Here is an 18,924-nt window from a genome sequence, read left to right on the forward strand (position 1 = left end):
TTACATATTAATTCTTTAAATGCTAGCCATTGCTTGTCTACCATCATACCTTTTAATGTAGTTTCCCACTCTACCTTGGCCAACTTGCCCCTCATACCTACGTAGTTTGCTTTGTTTAGATTTAAGATCCTAGTTTTGGATTTAACTAAATCACTTACAATTTTAGATTGAGTTTGAATTATATTATGGTTACTCTTCCCTAAAGGCCCCTTTACTAAAAGGTTATTAATGAACCCTTTCTCATTGCATAATACTAGATCTAAAATAGCCTGTTCCCTAGTTGGTTCCTCAACACACTGATCTAGAAAACTATCTTGCATACATTCCATGAATTCGTCCTCCACACTATTACTGCAAATTTGGTATGCCCAGTCTATAGGTAAATTAAAGTCCCCTGTATTACTGTATATTACCCTTGTTACATGCGCCTCTAATTTCCTGATTTATACTCTGCCCTACATTACAACTACTGTTTGGGGGCCTATAAACAACTCCCACCAATGTTTTCTGTCCCTTGCTGTTTCTTAGCTCCACCCAAACTGATTCGTCTACTTGATTTTCCGAGCTAAGATCCTTTCTCTCTACTGTCTTTATCCCATCCTTTATTATCTGGGCTACCCCTTTTCCATTTTGCCTATCTCTTCCAAAAGTTAAGTATCCTGGAATATTTAGTTCCCAACCTTGGTCACTTTGCAACCACAATAGCTATTAGATCACACCTATTAATTTAATATCTGCGCTATTAATTCACCTATTTTGTTGCGAATACTTCACGCATTCAGATATAGTGCCTTTAGCTTTGACTTATTTCTACTTTTCCCCGATGTCACCTTGGTCACTGATGCCTTATTACCTTTTTTACTCTCTCTGTCCCTTCCTTAACCTACTGCTTATTTTTACCCAAAACTCTACTCTGCTCTAGAGCCTTGACATTTCTCTTGCTGCTTTTAAATTTACTCTTTCCTGAATCCTCCCACCGCCCCTTCATTAGTTTAAAGCCCTGTTTACTGCCCTAGTTATTTGGTTCTCCAGGACACTGGTGCCAGCCTGGTTTAAGTGGAGCCTGTCCCAACGGAACAGCTCTTTCCCCAGTACTGGTGCCAGTACTCCATGAACTGAAACCCCTTCCGCCCACACCACTTTTTGAGCCACACATTTAAACCTCTAATCTGTTCATATGATAATTTGCGTGTGGCTCAGGTAACAATCCAGAGATTATTACCTCCTCAAAGTCCTTCAGCAGAACCTCATTCCTAGTTCTACCTATGTCATTGGTTCTTACGTGGACCACGACAACTGGATCCTCCCCCTCCCACCCCAAGTTCTTTTCTAGCCGCGAGGAGATATCCTTAATCCTGGCACCGGGCAGGCAACACAACCTTCGGAACTGCCGGTCACGGATGCAGAGAACAGTATCTATCCCCCTGACTATACTGTTGCCTACCACTACCACATTCCTTTTTATTCCCCCCCCCCCCCCCCCACTTGAATGGCCTCCTATACCACGGTGCCGTGATCAGTTTGCCCATCCTCCCTGCAGTCCTTGTTCTCGTACATACAGGCCGCAAGTACCTCGTACCTGTTGGACAAGGTCAAGGGCTGAGACTCCTCCATCACTACATCCTGGGTCCCCATACCTTCCTGACTCGCAGTCATACCCTCCTGTCCCTGACCATTGACTAACTCTAAAGTACTGCTTAACCTTAGGGGTGTGACTGCCTCCTGGAACAAAGTGTCCAGCTAACTCTTCCCCCCTCCCTGATGCATCGCAATGTCGGCAGCTCAGACTCCAGCCCAACAACTCTGAGCCGAAGTTCCTCGAGCTGCAGGCACTTACCACAGATGTGGTTGCTCAGGATCTCGTTGGTCTCCACCAACTCCCACATACTGCAGTTACGACACTCCACCTACACTGCTATCTCTATCTAACCTTATTTTATTTATATAATTAGTTCGTGTTTAATCAAATTATTATTTTTACTTTTAAGTTTTAGTTAGTTAATTTAGTTTATTAATTTAATAATGTAATAGTAGTTAATGCTCTCCCAGTTCTGAAGTTAATCCACTTACCTAACCTAGAGAGCAAAAGAGCTGTAATACTCACTGTAGTTGTAGCTGTAGTTTTCCTGCCCTCTGTACTGATGTCCTAAGTTGCACTGGTTAATTTGTTAACTGCATATTCATTTAGCTTCTACAGGGATCTAGCAAACCCACTCTGATTATTGTTTAGAGCAATGTCTTGATATGCTGTTTGTTCACCTCAGTAAGTCTGTGCATGAGTTCTGCCTGGACAGAGGGGGGTCAAGGTTTACTGTGTGGCTTTGTTTGGTTTTGACCCATTTCAGCCCAATGATCAGAGTTAATTAAACTGCAAAGTTTAGTTTGTACTTGGACATTCTTGCTGCAAAAGTCTCCAAACACGCCACATAAAGTGGAGAAATCCCTTGATGTATGCAGACGGTGCAGTACGCTTATTGAGATTGGGACGTTGTAGAGAGCATACTCACTGGGAGCAGAGGCAATCTGGTTATTAGAATTAACCATTAGCTGGTGACGCAAATCTCCTGTTATTTCTCTCCTGTCTTGTAGAACATGATTCATCAGAAGACCTATGGCAAAAGCCTGGCGATTACGACGGAGCAGCAACTGTCCACCACCATCATCGAGAATCCAGAAATGCTGAAGTACCAACAGCAGCAGAAAGAGTTGCAGGAACAGAAGAATGCTTTAGGTTCCAGGGAGCTGATGGCCCCCAAAGTGGCAAATATGCTGAATGGAGAGAGCCTAGAGGACATTCGAAAGGTAATGGATGAGAAGCTACCACTTGAAGATTGAATAAAAAAAAACCCACACAATTGATGCTGTTGGGTCACAGGTTTGAATGTTGCAATGCTGGTTTACAGAAACTACCCCAGAGAGTGTGCTAAACTTCATGGGTTAAAGGTTCTGCAATACAAGTGGCTTTATTAACCACTGCTTTATGGGGTTCACGAAAATATTCAAGTATTTCACGAGTGCAACTGGTGCTCACTTATGCCCCCTTAAGTGCATGCTAATATGTATAATGTTTGTGGTTAGGAAGTGTTTCTTCTTTGAGGTCTGTTCAGTGACTCCACTTCCCATCAATTCAAACTGTTGAGCCAAGAGAGAAAGTAAGAGAGGGATTTTGAGCCTTTGCTATAATACGCCCACAACAGTTACCTTCAATTAGCTGGGAACATCTGACTATCTTGGTGCCAAATTTTCTTTAAATATCTTTGAAAAATGAAACCCAAGTAACATGTACCTCTTTCCTGAACATGTGCTTGTGAATATGTGGAATCTCTTATAAAGCACTTTGTGTTAATAGCCTGTTCTAATTTCACATTCAAAGTCTTATCTTTTGCTATGTTTTTTTTAAACTTTTATTTAATTTGTGGTACAAAATTAATTCCAATCTCGTAATGCAAAGGTGTCCTGTTCCATTTGTTGCTCGCCAAATGGGGCCCAAGAGAGAGACAGCTTGCTTGGGGCAATATTTGTTGCTGGCACATTGAACCTTTGCTATGTCCTACTTCTCTCTGCGGATGAGACCTTAAGCTGCGGCCCCATCTGCCCCCTCAGGTGAAAGTAAAAGATCCCATGACACTATTTCGAAGAAGAGCAGTGTCCTGGCCAATATTTATCCCTCAACCAACATCACTATCACTAAAACAGATTATCTGGTCATTACCACATTGCTGTTTGTGGGATCTTGCTGTGCACAAAATGGCTGCCACGTTTCCTACATTACAACAGTGACTACATTTCATTGGCTGTAAAGCGCTTTGAGATGTCCTGAGGTGATGAAAGGCGCTATAGAAATGCACGTTTGTTCTTTCTTTCCTGCTGGCTGATTTGTATAGAGCATAGCTCCACGAAGTTCAAGTGAAACCCTGACATGCTTGTTGCTTCTCCTTTCCTGAATTGGCAGGTGGGAGTCATCACATACTCAAGTGATCATTGGGATTAGTTCCCTATTATAGTTGGAGAGTGCAGACAAAACCCCAGTGCATCACCCCCAGTGAATTTTGTATGAGCAAATCATTTAAGCTCAAGGTGGTGTAAAGTGAAACTCACCACAGATCCAAGGGATGATCTGAGCTCTAATTGGAGTTGGTGATGAACTGTTAAGCAGCACACCATATTCCTCAAAGTTAAGTCATGATGATCATAAAGCCCTACACTACATAATCCGTGTGGGCGATTACTTGGCAGCCATTGACTCTCAAAAAGAAAAATATTTTCACATCAACTGTAAGAAAATAGCATAGGAGATAGTAGTTTCATGGTCAGTTAATCACTTCTTAAAAGTGGAAATAACTCTCGAACATGTATAGATAGATAGAGTAAAGCTCCTTCTGCTATGACTCAATAATGTGCCTCAGCCCCATACAGAACCACAGTAGAGCAACCCCTACTGAAATAGGGTGAAGTTTTCCCATTTCGCAAACCAGCCATCCTGTGGCTTTTCTGGACGAGATTCCCAATTCATGCCAAATTAGGATCAGCTTTGTGCAGTGGGTCCCTGTTCATGAGGAAACGATTTGAAACTACCCAAGCTAATTTTACAGCCAGCAGACTTAAGGACACTTTCACCCCATCAGTCTAGGCTGGATTTGACCCAGGTTGTAGAGGTGAATGGTCAATGTCTAACCGAATACAGTATATCATGTTCATTATTCCCTGCAGTAGCATCAATACCTCATAATGGGACACCAATCGTACCCTCAGCAGTAACCTTCGATCGATATTTCTCCTATTCCATCAAAGGGAAACAGATTTGCTTCTGAAATTTTTTTCCCCCCAATTGGAAAAACAGTCCAATCTGTAGCCCTTTACGAAAGTTTGTAGTTTTCAATCTTTGAAGACTAGTACGACCCTCTCTAAAGCAAGTTCCCACCAGACTCACATCACTTTATGTAATGTTTGTAAGAACTGGTGTTTATTAAAATAAGCTACACTCTTCCTTATGATGAAAAAGAACTGAAGTGCTAAAGCTGTGGGGGTTGAAAGTCCCACATGCACCATTTTTATTTTGGGTTAGCCATGCAGTAGCCCATCACCAAGCTCAAGTGTCTCCCAACCAAGTTGCTGAGAAATACACTTCGGAAAGTTTCTGTTTTCCTTATATAGAGCGTAATCTCTCCTTATAGGGACACACACCACTTACTTCAGCTCCGAGGTCTTAGGCACAGATTGTTAAGAGCCAGGGCTTAGGGATACGCAAATGTGTATGGGGCTACTGCTGGAGTTTAACCAGCTAAAAATTGCACCATGCCAACACAGAGCACTGGTAAGCTTCTGTTTGCTTGTCCAGCCAGGGCCACACTACTTGTTAAGGCATTGGCTTGCAGGGTCATCTAGGATTGAGTTGGAAGCATCCCAGTCTACCTCTCCATGTCCCATCAATGGCAATCAGCACCACTCTGGAGTACTGAGGACATGCGTAGCTCGGGTATCATTTTACTGAGTCTACTACTGAGGATTAACTTGGTTCCAATCTTCCATTGCCGGACAACATGACCATGAAGAGACTTGGTTTACATGTACAATATCTTAAAGACAAATAGTCCCTGTTCTCTTCCGAACATACACAAAATGATAGGCAGGAAAAGACCAGCTGGCCCCACACTCATGATGGCTGGAGCATCATGACCAGAAACCACACCCCCTCCACCTTGGCCCCCCCCCTGGATTCCAGCAGCCATGTAATCTCCTGGGAGATGCAAGAAAAAAAAACTGGGTCAATAAGGGAAAAAGAATTCTGGAAGATTTTGCTTCGACCACTCAAGCAATCGAATCAAGTCCAGGAGATCACTGACCACGTGTACGTTATCTGTTAATCCACTTACCTTCTATATGATGCAATCTCTGCCCCAGCCAAGAACCAGTCCAGCTCCCTCTTGAGGGCATGTTCCTTTCTTTGTCTCCCCCCTAATTGTTGACTTGGGCGACTATAATGTAATTTTGCCGCAGTCATTGCACTTCAATGGTAATTCATTGGTTGTGAATTGCTTTGGAACATCCTGTGCATGCAATAAGGCGCTATATAAATTCAAGTTCTTTTCCTAAGATAGATGGTCTCCTTTCTCTGTTAGGCTGCTGATTCTGTAATTGCTTCCTCTTTATAGTTCAGAGAGAAAACGGGGAATTATAGACCGGTAAGCCTGACACCGGTAGTGGGGAAAATGCTAGAGTCCATTATAAAAGATGTAATAGCAGAGCACTTGGAAAACAGTGACAGGATTGGACAAAGTCAACATGGATTTACAAAAGGTAAATCATGCTTGACTAATCTACTGGAATTTTTTGAGGATGTAACTGGGAAAATAGATAAGGGAGAACCAGTGGATGTGGTGTATTTGGACTTTCAGAAGGCTTTCGATAAGGTCCCGCACAAGAGATTAGCGTGTAAAGTTAAGGCACATGGGATTGGGGGCAAGGTATTGACTTGGATAGAGAACTGGTTGGCAGACAGGAAGCAAAGAGTTGGAATAAACGGGTCTTTTTCCAAGTGACGGGCAGTGACTAGTGGGGTACTGCAGGGATCGGTCCTAGGACCCCAGCTATTCACAATATATATTAATGATCTAGACGAGGGAACTAGATGTAATATCTCCAAGATTGCAGACGACACAAAGCTGGGTGGGCATGTGTGCTGTGTGGAGGATGCCGAGAAACTCCAGTATGATTTGGACAGGCTGGGTGATTGGGCAGATGCATGGCAGATGCAGTATAATGTGGATAAATGCGAGGTTATCCACTTTGGTGGCAAAAACAGGAGGGCAGATTATTATCTGAACGGCAATAGATTGGGAGAAGGGGAAGTGCAGCGAGACCTGGGTGTCCTTGTGCACCAGTCAGAGAAGGTAAGCATGCAGGTGCAGCAGGCGGTTAAGAAGGCAAATGTTATGTTGGCCTTCGTAGCGAGAGGGTTCGAGTACAGGAACAAGGATGTCTTGCTGCAGTTGTACAGGGCCTTGGTGAGAACACATCTTGAGTATTGTGTGCAGTTTTGGTCGCCTTATCTGAGGAAGGATGTTCTTGCCATGGAGGGAGTGCAGCAAAGATTCACCAGACTGATACTTGGGATGGCAGGAATGATGTATGAGGAGAGATTGGGTCGATTGGGCTTATACTCGCCTGAGTTTAGAAGAATGAGAGGGGATCTCATTGAAACTTATAAAATTCTAACAGAACTAGACAGACTTGATGCAGGAAGGATGTTCCCAATGGCCGGGGAGTCCAGAACCAGGGGTCACAGTCTAAGGCTAAGGGGTAAGCCATTTAGGACAGAGATGAGGAGGAATTTCTTCACCCAGAGAGTGGTGAACCTGTGGAATTCTCTACCACAGAAGGCAGTTGAGGTGAATTCATTAAATATATTCAAGAAGGAGTTAGATATATTTCTTAAGGCTAAAGGGATCAAGGGATATGGGGAGAAAGCAGGGACAGGGTACTGAATTTGGATGATCAGCCATGATCTCATTAAATGGCGGAGCAGGCTCGAGGGGCCGAGTGGCCTACTCCTGCTCCTATCTTCTATGTAAACAGTGCCTGAGTCTCAAACAAAAAGTTGCATTAGTCATCCTAACACTGTTACATCAGCTCCTTTACTTCAGCGAGACAAGTCTTAGCCTGTCCTGCTGATTAGTTGCCCCAGGTGGTCATGTTCCAAATCTGTTTGCCCCATCTCTCGGTGACAATCTACTGTTGTCACATTGGTCATTGGCGTGACTTGCAGCTGGCTGACTGTAAAGTGACATTAATGGCAGTTGCTCTGCGTTGACATCCAGTGGGATCCTCGCATCCGGTGCTTGTGGAAGCCCATAAAACCCTCCTGCCGTGGAGGACTAACCATCTTATCGGCTGGTATAAAGACAGTTACGGCCATGGAAGGTGTGTTCCCATCATAAACTATCAGGCTGCTAATCAGCTTGCAGATCCTTTTCACTAATTCACACTATTCTCCAAGATGTGAAAAATAAACGCAACCCGTTGGTTACGTTATCTTGTGTAAATATATATTACTAAACTGGTATTACTCTCCAGAAGGGATGTGGGTGGGTTCATTTTGCTTGATCTTTAGGGTGCTATCTGTCCCCAAATAGACTCCTGCTTTGTGTGTGTGGTTGTATCCAACATGGAATATAACTGCTCTCATTATTGACCATCAGTAACTAAAAAAATTAGTGGTTAAGAGATCCTTTTGTTTTAAAATCTGTGCTGTCCATGGGTAGGGTACTTTGCACAGTTGTACAGCACAATTGATCAGAGTATTACATGAAATACAGTCATTAACAGGTTGTAGCGTTTAATAAGAATCTTCCTAATGGATGGACTGTTTATCATTAGACGAGTGAATTGCCACCCTGCAACGTAGGGTTTGTGTTGTACGGGCCACTGCTATAAAGCTGTCCGGTGTAATATGATGCAGCTTGTTTCCAGGGGGTGTTGTGTTTCAAACATCTGAAAGATGGCAAGATCGCCCATCACCAGAATTATACGCATGGCAATTGCAGCAGCCAGTGCAGCGGTCTGAAAGGTATTTTACTCCCATCACATTTGGTGTTTAGTTTCGAAGGATTTGTCTACCTTTTGAATGAAGGCTTCTCTTAAAGTGCTGTGTTTTCTGCAGTCTGTGAGATTAAAAGAGCAGTCTGAATAAAGTGAGAGGCTTAAGAAAACCAATTAAGAGCCTTGGCCACGTTACTGGGAGCTTCAGTGGGAAGCAAATGGTGTGCTGGATAATAGCGTCTGAATTTTCTTTCTTTCTCTCTCTTTCTCCCATTATAGAATTTATTAAAGAAGCAGATTGAAACTAGGACAGCTGACGGACGGAGAAGAATCACTCCCTTTTGCATTGCTCAGTTAGACACGGGGTAAGAGGTCATTTCAATCCCCTTTGAAAAGTCTTGCAATGTATGCTGCACAGTTAGGAACCCACGAAGAAACAAATGTGAGCTATAGATTCTATTGTGTGCCCTCACTCCTACATCGCGCCGCGTTAACTTTGCAAACTGCTGGCTCGGCACTCCATCCCTGCCATCCAGTATCAAGAATATATTATTCTAAGAACCATGTGTGTTTCAGACTAAATACAAAACTGGGAGTGAGTGAAAGTGTTTAGTTCAGATAATTTTTATAGAACTGCATTCTGAGGGCTTGATGTCATTTCAGCCCCTGCCGTTCAATTACAGCTTTGTAACTCCCCAGTCAACTTCTTTGCTGTCATTTTAATGTGCATTATGGTAAGCTCAGGGTAGTTTTATAAACCTCCTCAATTGTGCAAGCGGGAAGGCTCAAACACAGCAATGTTGTTTGGGTTGCGGAGGTCAGCAGGCCATTGTGTTGAGATTGCCGTGATATGGAGGGAGCCTCGCTTAGCGCCAGCTTTGTTGCACGGAATGTACAAGTACTAATGTTTTATTTCAGGGCTGGCCGGTGGGTGGTGATGGGGGGGTGGGGGTGGAATCAGTGTACAGTATTTGGTTGTTCTGTCTGGATGTTTCTGAGCTGTGATACAGTGTCATTCAACACTGGTGGCAGAAAGCGTTCAGCCTGTGACACTGCTTGAACTGATTTAATTCTCCAGCAATTGCACAACTCCACGGAGTGTAAGGTGGCAGCCGTAGTATGGCTCATGGCCACTAGAGGTTGCAGGGCCACACTGAGAGGCCAGTTGTGGCTGAGTAGGTTCTTATGCTGGAGAAGCTGCTTCTGGTTAGACAAAGAGAGGGAGCGTGAGGTTTCTGCTGCTGGAAGTGGCCTGGTTAGATTCAGTGAGGATGCAATGTTCAGAACTTCATGCTGGGGGTTTATTAGTGAGTGTTCTCCAACATTAAGAACTATCGCTATCAGAAAATCTGTGTCAAGAGGTACTGCTCCATTCATAGCATTATTTCTGAAGGACTTGCGTTTGCCCTTTTGGGCATTTTGCCGTTTGCGAGATCCAGAACATTTTTATAATGACATTAACTTTTATTTAACTGTGCACTGAAGAAGTTCGTTTTAATTTTTGTTGTCTCGTTTTACTCCCCAATAAAGGGCACATGCTTAAGTTCTCTCCTTGTCGAGGTCCATGCTCCGCCAATGTCCTCTTTGGTTGGTTGACAGGCAAAGCACAGTGACCACGCATGTATCATTCCTCACCCCCACTCCAGGGAGGTTACGTGGCCTACGCAGGCACCTCCCTGTTGTTTTGGGGCTCAGATTGGGAGTTAAACCTTGGCCTCTGATTCTGTCTTGCTCTAACGTGTGATGCCGTTGTACTTCGATACTGGTACTGGGCTGTTGGGGCTATGGGACAAGGCCCGTAAGGTGTGATGACTTGAGGCTACGGGAGGAGTCTGTGCAATGGATGTTGCTGGGGATCGGGAGCGGCCAACACACTTGGGTGGGGTTAGAGGCCTTGGCTTTGCCTTGTGTGGTGCGGGTGAAACTCCAGGTTAATTTAATTTCTAACTTGAACTCATGGACATAAACCAAGTTAAATTAAAACCTTTTATATAAAAACAAAATAGGGGTCGAGGTTATAGTCTGAAATTGTTGAACTCGTTATTGAGTCCAGAAAGCTGCAAAGTACCTAATCGAAAGATGAGGTGCTGTTCCAATGAAGCTCAACCTCAGACTATAACCTCGGCCCCTATTTTTTAAATCTTTTTTTTCTCTCTCTCACATGGCAGCTGTTGATGATTCTGCCATTGCCATTTACACTTCATCCTGAGTCATCTTTTGTTTCTTAACTTGTCCCATTACCATCTCCTTTTGCCTTGCACCATCATCCCTTTTGTCTTTTAATCTCTCCTGCCTTCCATCCTATCACGGACCTTCCCTTTTGTTCTTTCCTCATTCCCCCCTCTCCCTGCCCCTACACTTGCTTAAAAACCTGTTCCATCTCCAGCTTTTTCCAGTTCTGACGAAGGGTCATCGACCTGAAACGTTAACTCTGTTTCTCTCTGCACGGATGTTGCCTGACCTGCTGAGTGTTTCCAGCATTTTCTGTTGTTATTTCAGATTTCCAGCATCTGCAGTATTTTGCTATTGTATATTAAAACCTTACTTTGCAAAAAAAAAAAAAGCTGAAAGTTGAAGAGGACTTTCACTCACGCTGACATAGAGCCACTGAAGAGTGATGCAATAGGAGTGCAAAGTTATAGGGAGTGAGACATGTTTTTAGATGATATAATGGACCAGACTCAATGAGAAAGACAATACAGTGCTACAGTTGGTGTTACAATAAGTAAACCTCACTGTTTTTCTATTAACACATGTAACCTTTAAAGAATAAGAGGAATGAATTCCACAAATTACTGGGCCTAGAGTTCAGGTTGGCAGATTCCTACAGCAGCACAGACAGGAAGTCTAACTGATTCACTGCTGCAGCCGAGATGAGGAACTGGGGCTGGAGGAAGGGCAATTTGTTTTCTTGTGTTGGCAGTACAGTAGCCGAAAGCAGCTGCATGGGGAACATGTACCGAACAGGAGTAGGGCATTCAGTCCCTCAAGCCTGTTCTGCCATTCAATTAGACCATGGCTGATCTGTACCTCAACTCCATTAACCCACTGCTGCTCCATATCCCTTGTTACCTGTACCTATGGGAACAGGAAGTGGATACTGTCTCAGATACAGAGACAACAGGAAAACAGCACTTTTAAAAATCGATTAATTGAAAGCAAATGACGGAAGAGATAGCAGTGTTCAATGAAGGGTATCTATAAAAGGGATTAGCTGTGGTATACAAGAAGCCACCTGAGATTGTTTTGTGATAAAAGGGATTGCAGTTAAATTTGCTAATTGTCGTGGGATTTCAGGCTGTACATTCTATCCACTAACAGTAGTTGTAGACGTATCTGTTGAACAGTGGATTAGATGGGCAGCTTATCCACCCCATTTTGTGACCAGAGGAGTCTCCCACTGGACATGCCGATATGCTGCTATACCAGTGATGTTGTTCTGAGTTGTCCACGCCCATTTACATTCTGGGCTAAGCATTGACTGGTGCCTTGTGTCCTTCCAAATGCAACTTTATTTAAAACTATACTTGAGTGGTAACACTGCAGCCCTGTCTGTATTCGGTAGGTGTGCCACTTGGTTCTGAAACTCTGGTCTGCCTTCTTTCTGTGATCATGTAAAGCCATCTCTCAACCAATGATGCCAATCCTACCCCCACTATCTGTAAAAGCTGGCAATCCTGTGAATAGCTTTAGTGCTGTGTAGTGTATTAGGATCCCATGGTTGTACGATTCTTGTGCCCAGTAATAGGAAATGGATCTTTGTAAACCTTGTCCTAAAGTATAGTGTGCTGTTGTGACAGCTCAAATCTTATTCTTCCCAATTACCAGGGCTCTATGTTGTAGTGTAATAACCTTTTTAGAATCGTGAGGCTTTATGTTTGGTTCAGATTATGTCTTGCGAAATCGTGGGCTATCATCTCGAAGGTTTGTGCAATTATCTGTAGTTCCACATATTGGAGAGGATGTGTACGGATTCTTACTGTATGAATTGATTTTCAGCTTGTCAGATCAGCGCAGGTTTAGTGAGAGGCTGGATGGTGATACGTGAAGTGACAACAGATAAAGCGGCCCATAGTTGTGGGATCAAATATTCCAACATGTTTAAAATTATTTCAGTTAAGGCCACTGTTGTGTTTTAGGTGTTGCTCAGCTATTTCTTTCCTGCTCCGCACTAAGGACCATTGCTTTAAGCAAACTCTCAATCCCTGTGAAGCAGAATGTAATTTAAATGCACAATATCTGGTAATGTAGCATTGCCAAGGGGTCAAACAGAAGCTCTTGTTACCGTAATAGCTTTTTGATTTGACACACTCCCTCTCGTATCTCCCTAGTCTTCGGATAGTGGAAAAAAACTAATCACTCTATCAGAACTATAATAAGGTCTTACTTATGTCGACATGTTGGAGACCATTCTAATACTGTCAATATAAGCGGAAATACATATATTTGGACATCTTGTAAATTTTAAATTATTTATGTACCAAATATTAAAGTACTATAGTATATAAATTTCTATACCATTTATCTACATGTATTTTTGCTAATTTATTTAAAAAATGGTCATTTAAGAATGGTCTGTTTCATATGCGACACATTCTTTTCAGATTACCGCTTGTAGCTTATCCAAATAATATTGTTGGGGACTTAGAAAATTTGCTGAATTAAGCATGTCAGAGTTTCTCGACGTGGACATATTCAGCAGGTATTTGGTATTGATGTGCAGAGAAGGGAGTGAGACCTAATTTTTTTATGTTGATATTTCAACATAAATGAGTTCAACATAAATAGGTAGGACTGTATATGAAATCGAGATTGTTAAACATAAAGGTTAAGCAGTAGTACAGGGTCAGTGCAGCAGATTTTGCTGAGGTACTGAATTCTTAACTTCCACCTCCTTGAATATAAAAACAACAAACGCAAGACTGCCAACTCGACGAGCCTGCGACAAAACTTACGCGTGAGGTTTTGTTCATCAATCTGGAGTCTCTGTGCCACCTGCACACAAGCTGCAGAACAAGGGTACAGTGAGGGCTCGAGCTGGGGAAAGCTATCCCCACTGATCCTTCACGATTGGTAAATTCTGAATCCCAAGCTGTCCTGTCAAGTGGACTTGAAAGCAATGGGATTCCCATTTCCCCAATCCCAATCCCAACTCCAACCCCAGGGGATTTTGTTCTCCGACTGGTAGAAAGGTTTCTGATTAACTTTAACAACTCCTAATTGTCTCGGTCTGTTGGCAGCTTTTTAAGAAATATTTATGGGTGTTGATGGCATTAAACAGGAAATGGGTGAGAGACAGAGAGTAATTATATTAACTGCACCAGATCAACTGCATGTGTTACAGATGCACCCATGGGATTATTGACCATCTGGACTGTTGTTAATCGAGCTCCCACTCCGCGCTCAATATAACTCCTCCCAACCGGAACCCTTTGTTAATGACGTTGTCTCTACTGATAACCCAGCTGCCTTGCATGGTCAGGCTCAGTAAATGTACCTCGTATTACTGACGGTATCTCTGCTGGAAACCCACTTTCCAGATGCAATGTCCCTTGTAATTCCTCCTAGCCAGATCTGCCATTGATGCAATCACCACTCACTGTTTAAAAACCCTTGGCCCTCAAATTCCGCAGGGACGTCAAAGAAACAGCCGTTTTCATCTCTTTACACCGTCTCGCTGCCGGTTACACCGATCTTCCGCCAAAGTTATGGTCGGAGATTGGGAACCCCCCACCTCTGGAACCTTCAGGCCCTTTAAAATGAATCTGAATTGGAACTTATTTTTAACGTGGGTTCTGATGGCGAGACTTTTTTAAAGAAAGTATGTTAGCCAAAAAACAACCTTTGAGTTTTGTATTGTGGAAATGGACGTCTGCAGCATGGAAACCTGGGCATGATTGATGCTTCCTCGAGTGCAAAACGGCTTGTGATAAAGTAGATACTCCTCCGTCTGTTTGCTGCTGCTCCCTGGATGTGTAATTCCCAATGGGACCATCTTTTTGTTGATGGTAATTTGACATCTGAAGTTTTTTAACCTTCCTCTCGGTCTCCTGCCTGACATGCCTCTTGCACGGGGCAAGTGACTTGGTGTGGCAAAAATTGGCAAAAAGTCATTCGGCAGCCACCAGGAATATGGGTCAAATTATCGATGGTTTCGGGGGATGCTTTCGGGCGATGCTTTCCCTGTAGGTTTGGATTTATTTCTTCCCTTGCTGCCTCTTTAATTTTAAATCAGCAGCACGTTCTAAAGTGCCAGTGTTCAGCAAGGGGAGAAACTGATGGGGGGAAGTTTCAAATCGCAGGACCCAACCATCAGGCTGAGAGGGCAGGGATGTGCTCACCCACCAGGTGCGAGAGGAGCTACTCTCCTTTGCTCCCTGAGATTGGTAACTCAAAAGAATGAAGGCCATATCTGTTTCTCACCTGTTCTGTGTTGGTGCTCCAGTGCAATGCACCATTCTCGTTTCTAACCAGTCGATATTTAAATGGAGGGCCTGGTTGTGATGAAGAGGTGCAGGCATAAATTGCCTCAGCAGCACTGTAGATAGGACTGGCTTGTGGGGCATCACAATCATTGCGATCCATTTAGGAACATAGTAACAGGTGCAGGCCGTTCAGCTCCTCGAGCCTGTTCCACCATTCAGTAAGATCACAGCTGATCTGTATCATAACTCCATTTACCCGCCTTGGTTCCGTAACCCTCAATACCCTTGCCTAACAAAAACCCATCAATCTCAGTTTTGACATTTTCAATTGAACCCCCAGCCTCAACAGCTTTTTTGGGGGGGAGAGTTCCAGATTTCCACTACCCTGTCCGTGAAAAAGTGCTTCCTGACATCACCCCTGAACGGCCTAGCTCTAATTTTAAGATTTAGAAGGCAGTTTGAAGTTCTTTCGACTTGCTAGTGAATTTGGGGCTTCTGAATGCTCCAGAACTGTTTGGGAACATGTTAAATAAATACTTTGTTTCTGTCTTCACGAAGGAAGACACAAAAAACCTCCCAGAAATACAAGAAAACCAAGGGTGTGGCGAGAATGAGGAAAGAAATTATTACTAGTAAAAAAAACAGTACTAGCAAAATTAATGGGACTAAAAGTCGATAAATCTCAAGGACCGGATGACCTACATCCTAGGGTTTTGAAAGAGGTGGCCATTGGGATAGTGATTAACATTCCTAAAAACTTCTAGGAAAAGGACATTGCATTAAACATAAACGGTTCTCTTTTTGATGGATCTTTGCCTCCTCATATTCTACAATTCAGTCTCTTTCCAAAAACATAATCCGTTGTCTCTTGGATCCAGTGGTGTTGTCCTCATCCCTGGTAACTTGTTCAATGAGTCTGTTAATCTTTGTGGGTTATTTTTAAAATGTTCTCCCTGACCTTCCCTTTTTACTCCTATTCAAACCCCTCACCAGAGTCAACAATTTGCCTGGATCAGCTTCATCAATTTTTTTCAGAATCTTTGAAGTCTGTTTGGGCGGGAGGACTGTCTTTGAGGAATGTCTCACACTGGAGCAACTCAGCCTGCATCTGTACCATGGGGGCAGTGATCTCAATGCAGCTCAATGTCTGTACCAGACACGCACATTTATATAAGTGTATACATTTTAAACTCATCTTGGGGCTAACGTACCACAGATAATTGCCCGTATAAATCTCTCTGTATGGCAGAGGTAACTTTTTGTGTTAAGTTTCAAAATATAGCCAACTATAAAAATGAAAAATAAAGACTCCATTTTATAAATGACAAAAATGGAATTTTATAAATGTGGCAAAAGTTGAACATGTTAATTTTGCTGTTGCATCATTTACGATTAATCGCCACATACTGAAACTTGTGCAGGAACGCATGCCCTCCTAACTACAGCATTTGTTTTGATGCTTGAGAAAGTGACTTGAAGCTGGGTCTGGTGGAACTGTGCCTCTGTAGTTAGTCAGCAGTTGTGATGTCTGGACCTGGCCCACACATCCCAAAGGTGGGATACCCTGCTTGTGACGTTTAACTTGTTGCCGAGCTGCAGATGCTGCTGAAAAATTTAATGAGGGTATTGCTTCCCTTCACTTTTCTCTGAACCACCACCCCCCCCCACCTTCATCACCAGCACTGCTGGTGACTCCTACTTTAATTCAGAACCTCCCAAGTGGTTCCTGATGATGCCAATTAAGCTGCATGGGTGTTTTCCTTGCTCGTGGCATTTGCCAGAGATGTTTGTGGGATTCCCTTCCTTGCGAATGTTGGGGTGTGAGGGGAGGGAGGTGTTGGGAGGGAGGCTGGAGAGTGGCGAAAGGATGGTTTTACCTTGTTACAAGTGCCAGTGGTGACGAGCCTTGCTGAAAAGCCAAGGATTAGTTGAGAACCGAACAGGAGCAGTAGCCTGTTCAACCCTGCCGACTGCTGTTTGTATATGCAACAAAAATAAATATATATTATGAAATTTTTCAACTCTGCCATCTCACACACTCCAAGTGTCCTTTTCGATTTGATCCCTGCCTCTGTCACCCTTGTGCTGTGAGATTTAAAAACTCCCCAGGCCGGAAGCCTCCTGTACAGTACTTCTGTTTGGGGGGGGGGCGGTGGCGGCTATGTGAGACCCCTGAGTGTCCTTGCGGCCTCACGATCATGCGCTACGTGTCTAGCTCTGTAGAGCTGTGTTGCAGCGAAGGGAAGTCCATATCCCTAGAACGGCTGAATTCAAGGTGAAGCAAATGGAGGCTCCAGCATTTGGCATCTGAAAATGAAGCATGGTTCAGTGCCAGACTCTGAGCTATGATGGAAGTGATGGTTTGGATTATTGAACGCCACTCAATTATTGTTTTCATTTGAGTCATTTTAATGCGGTATTTAATCACCCAAAAACCATCATGTAAGTAAATATCGATGCCATGAAATGGCTTCTCTCATGAACTGCCTTTTGTTTTTTTTATTATTAGGGATTTTTCGACCGCTTTTTTTAATAGTGTACCCATCACAGGGGCACTTCCAGGGTCAGTGCTGCCTTCACAGATCAGCCAGCCGCAGCCCTCCTCAGACTCTAATGCTGCCAAGTCCGTCTCCGCTAAACTAACTCAGGACCCTGCACCAGCCACTGCAAAGCCAGCTGAGGACACCCCCAACAAAGACGGGTAAGATGCACAATACTGAGTACAACTGGATTTGAACAGTGGTACACAGATACATGGGCATACAAACCCAGCTCGTATTAGTCACTGGGCATAATGCTCTGTTTAATTACCTAGTCTGCTCAGATGCAATAAAAACCCAATAGGAGCAGTGAGCTCTACCTCAGAGAGTGAGGAGGTCCAGTTAATCCCAACCTGAAGATTTGATTAGTGCTAAACAAAATCGAAAAAGTCCCTTGTTTACAGTTGTTTGAAGATGGAATGTGCTGCAGAAAGTATAGAGGAGCAAAAGATGACTATTCCCCTCCCCCACTCGAAAGGAAGGCGCGTGCTCCGCAGCAGGTGCAGTTGGACTGTGGTGGTTATAATAGAGCAACAGTGCCATCTATTGGCAGGAAATTGGTACTGCAGCAGCAAAGTGGAACTGAATAAAACAAAATAATGAATTCCCCTTTTTGAAGTGGAGGAGAACGTGCATTTGGTGCCACTGTTTGGGACCTAGGTTTAAATCAGATTTAGACTGATGGAATGGAAAACTCTGCTGACTTTAAGGGTTCAGGTCCCATCATAAGTGGATCACAGTGCAAAAACGAGTTCTAATTTATTACTAATATATTGTCAGTCTCTATTGGACCTCAAGGTGACAACTGGATGTGTCACACTGGTGCAGTAGGGGGTGCTTTTCTGAGATTGGAGCAGCGTAGAAGGATCTTTACTCTTTGGCTATCACTGGGCCCCTGAAATGGCCAGTAATAACACAAGTACAAAAATTAACAAGAAGTAAAAGTAATGGGAAAGCAGCTGTATTTTGAAGTTCTGAAATAGAGGAGTTTACCGGGTTTTCACTTTGTTGCTGCTGTACTAAACTCCAGCCCACAAACCATGTACAAAATATACAACCATACAAAATAACGGGAATGAATTCTAGTGCTTTGTTTTTGAAGGGCAACCTTCTTCTGACCTAAATCTTCTGGTGAAACTTTATTTTAGTACTTAAGAAATGAGACTTCCCCTGCGATTATGCAGTGCCTTTAATAAGCTGCAACGCACGGTTGAATTCCTGCATTTTATGCGGCCATGGAGCTGCTGTAGATTCGTGCTCTTGGTATTTTCCATTGAAACATTACTGGGCTGGCAAGAGGGGGTCATGTGAATGAACAAATTAAACAGTCAACCATTAGTGTTAGCTGCACTGCGCTCGCCAATGCTGGTGTTCTGATATTTAATAGAATGCTCATCGATTGATCGATCCAATCAACTTTT

General features: G+C 43.4%; 1 protein-coding gene across 3 annotated transcripts in view; it reads left to right on the forward strand.

The window, feature by feature from the left end:
• Positions 1-18,924, forward strand: part of hira (histone cell cycle regulator a) — a 130,089-nt gene that overhangs the window by 58,932 nt on the left and 52,233 nt on the right. For 2 of the 3 annotated variants that reach the window (XM_085961969.1, XM_085961968.1), the window contains 3 exons: positions 2,590-2,802; positions 8,818-8,903; positions 17,473-17,664. In XM_085961969.1, the coding sequence (XP_085818095.1) occupies positions 2,590-2,802; positions 8,818-8,903; positions 17,473-17,664 (491 nt within the window). The remainder of the gene's footprint in view (positions 1-2,589; positions 2,803-8,817; positions 8,904-17,472; positions 17,665-18,924) is intronic. The other variant, XM_085961970.1, reaches the window with a different exon arrangement.

The sequence above is a fragment of the Somniosus microcephalus genome, chromosome 19 (assembly GCF_052327205.1).
Source record: "Somniosus microcephalus isolate GS21.2 chromosome 19, FLI_Smic_1.0, whole genome shotgun sequence".
In the NCBI taxonomy this organism is placed as follows: Eukaryota; Metazoa; Chordata; class Chondrichthyes; order Squaliformes; family Somniosidae; genus Somniosus; species Somniosus microcephalus.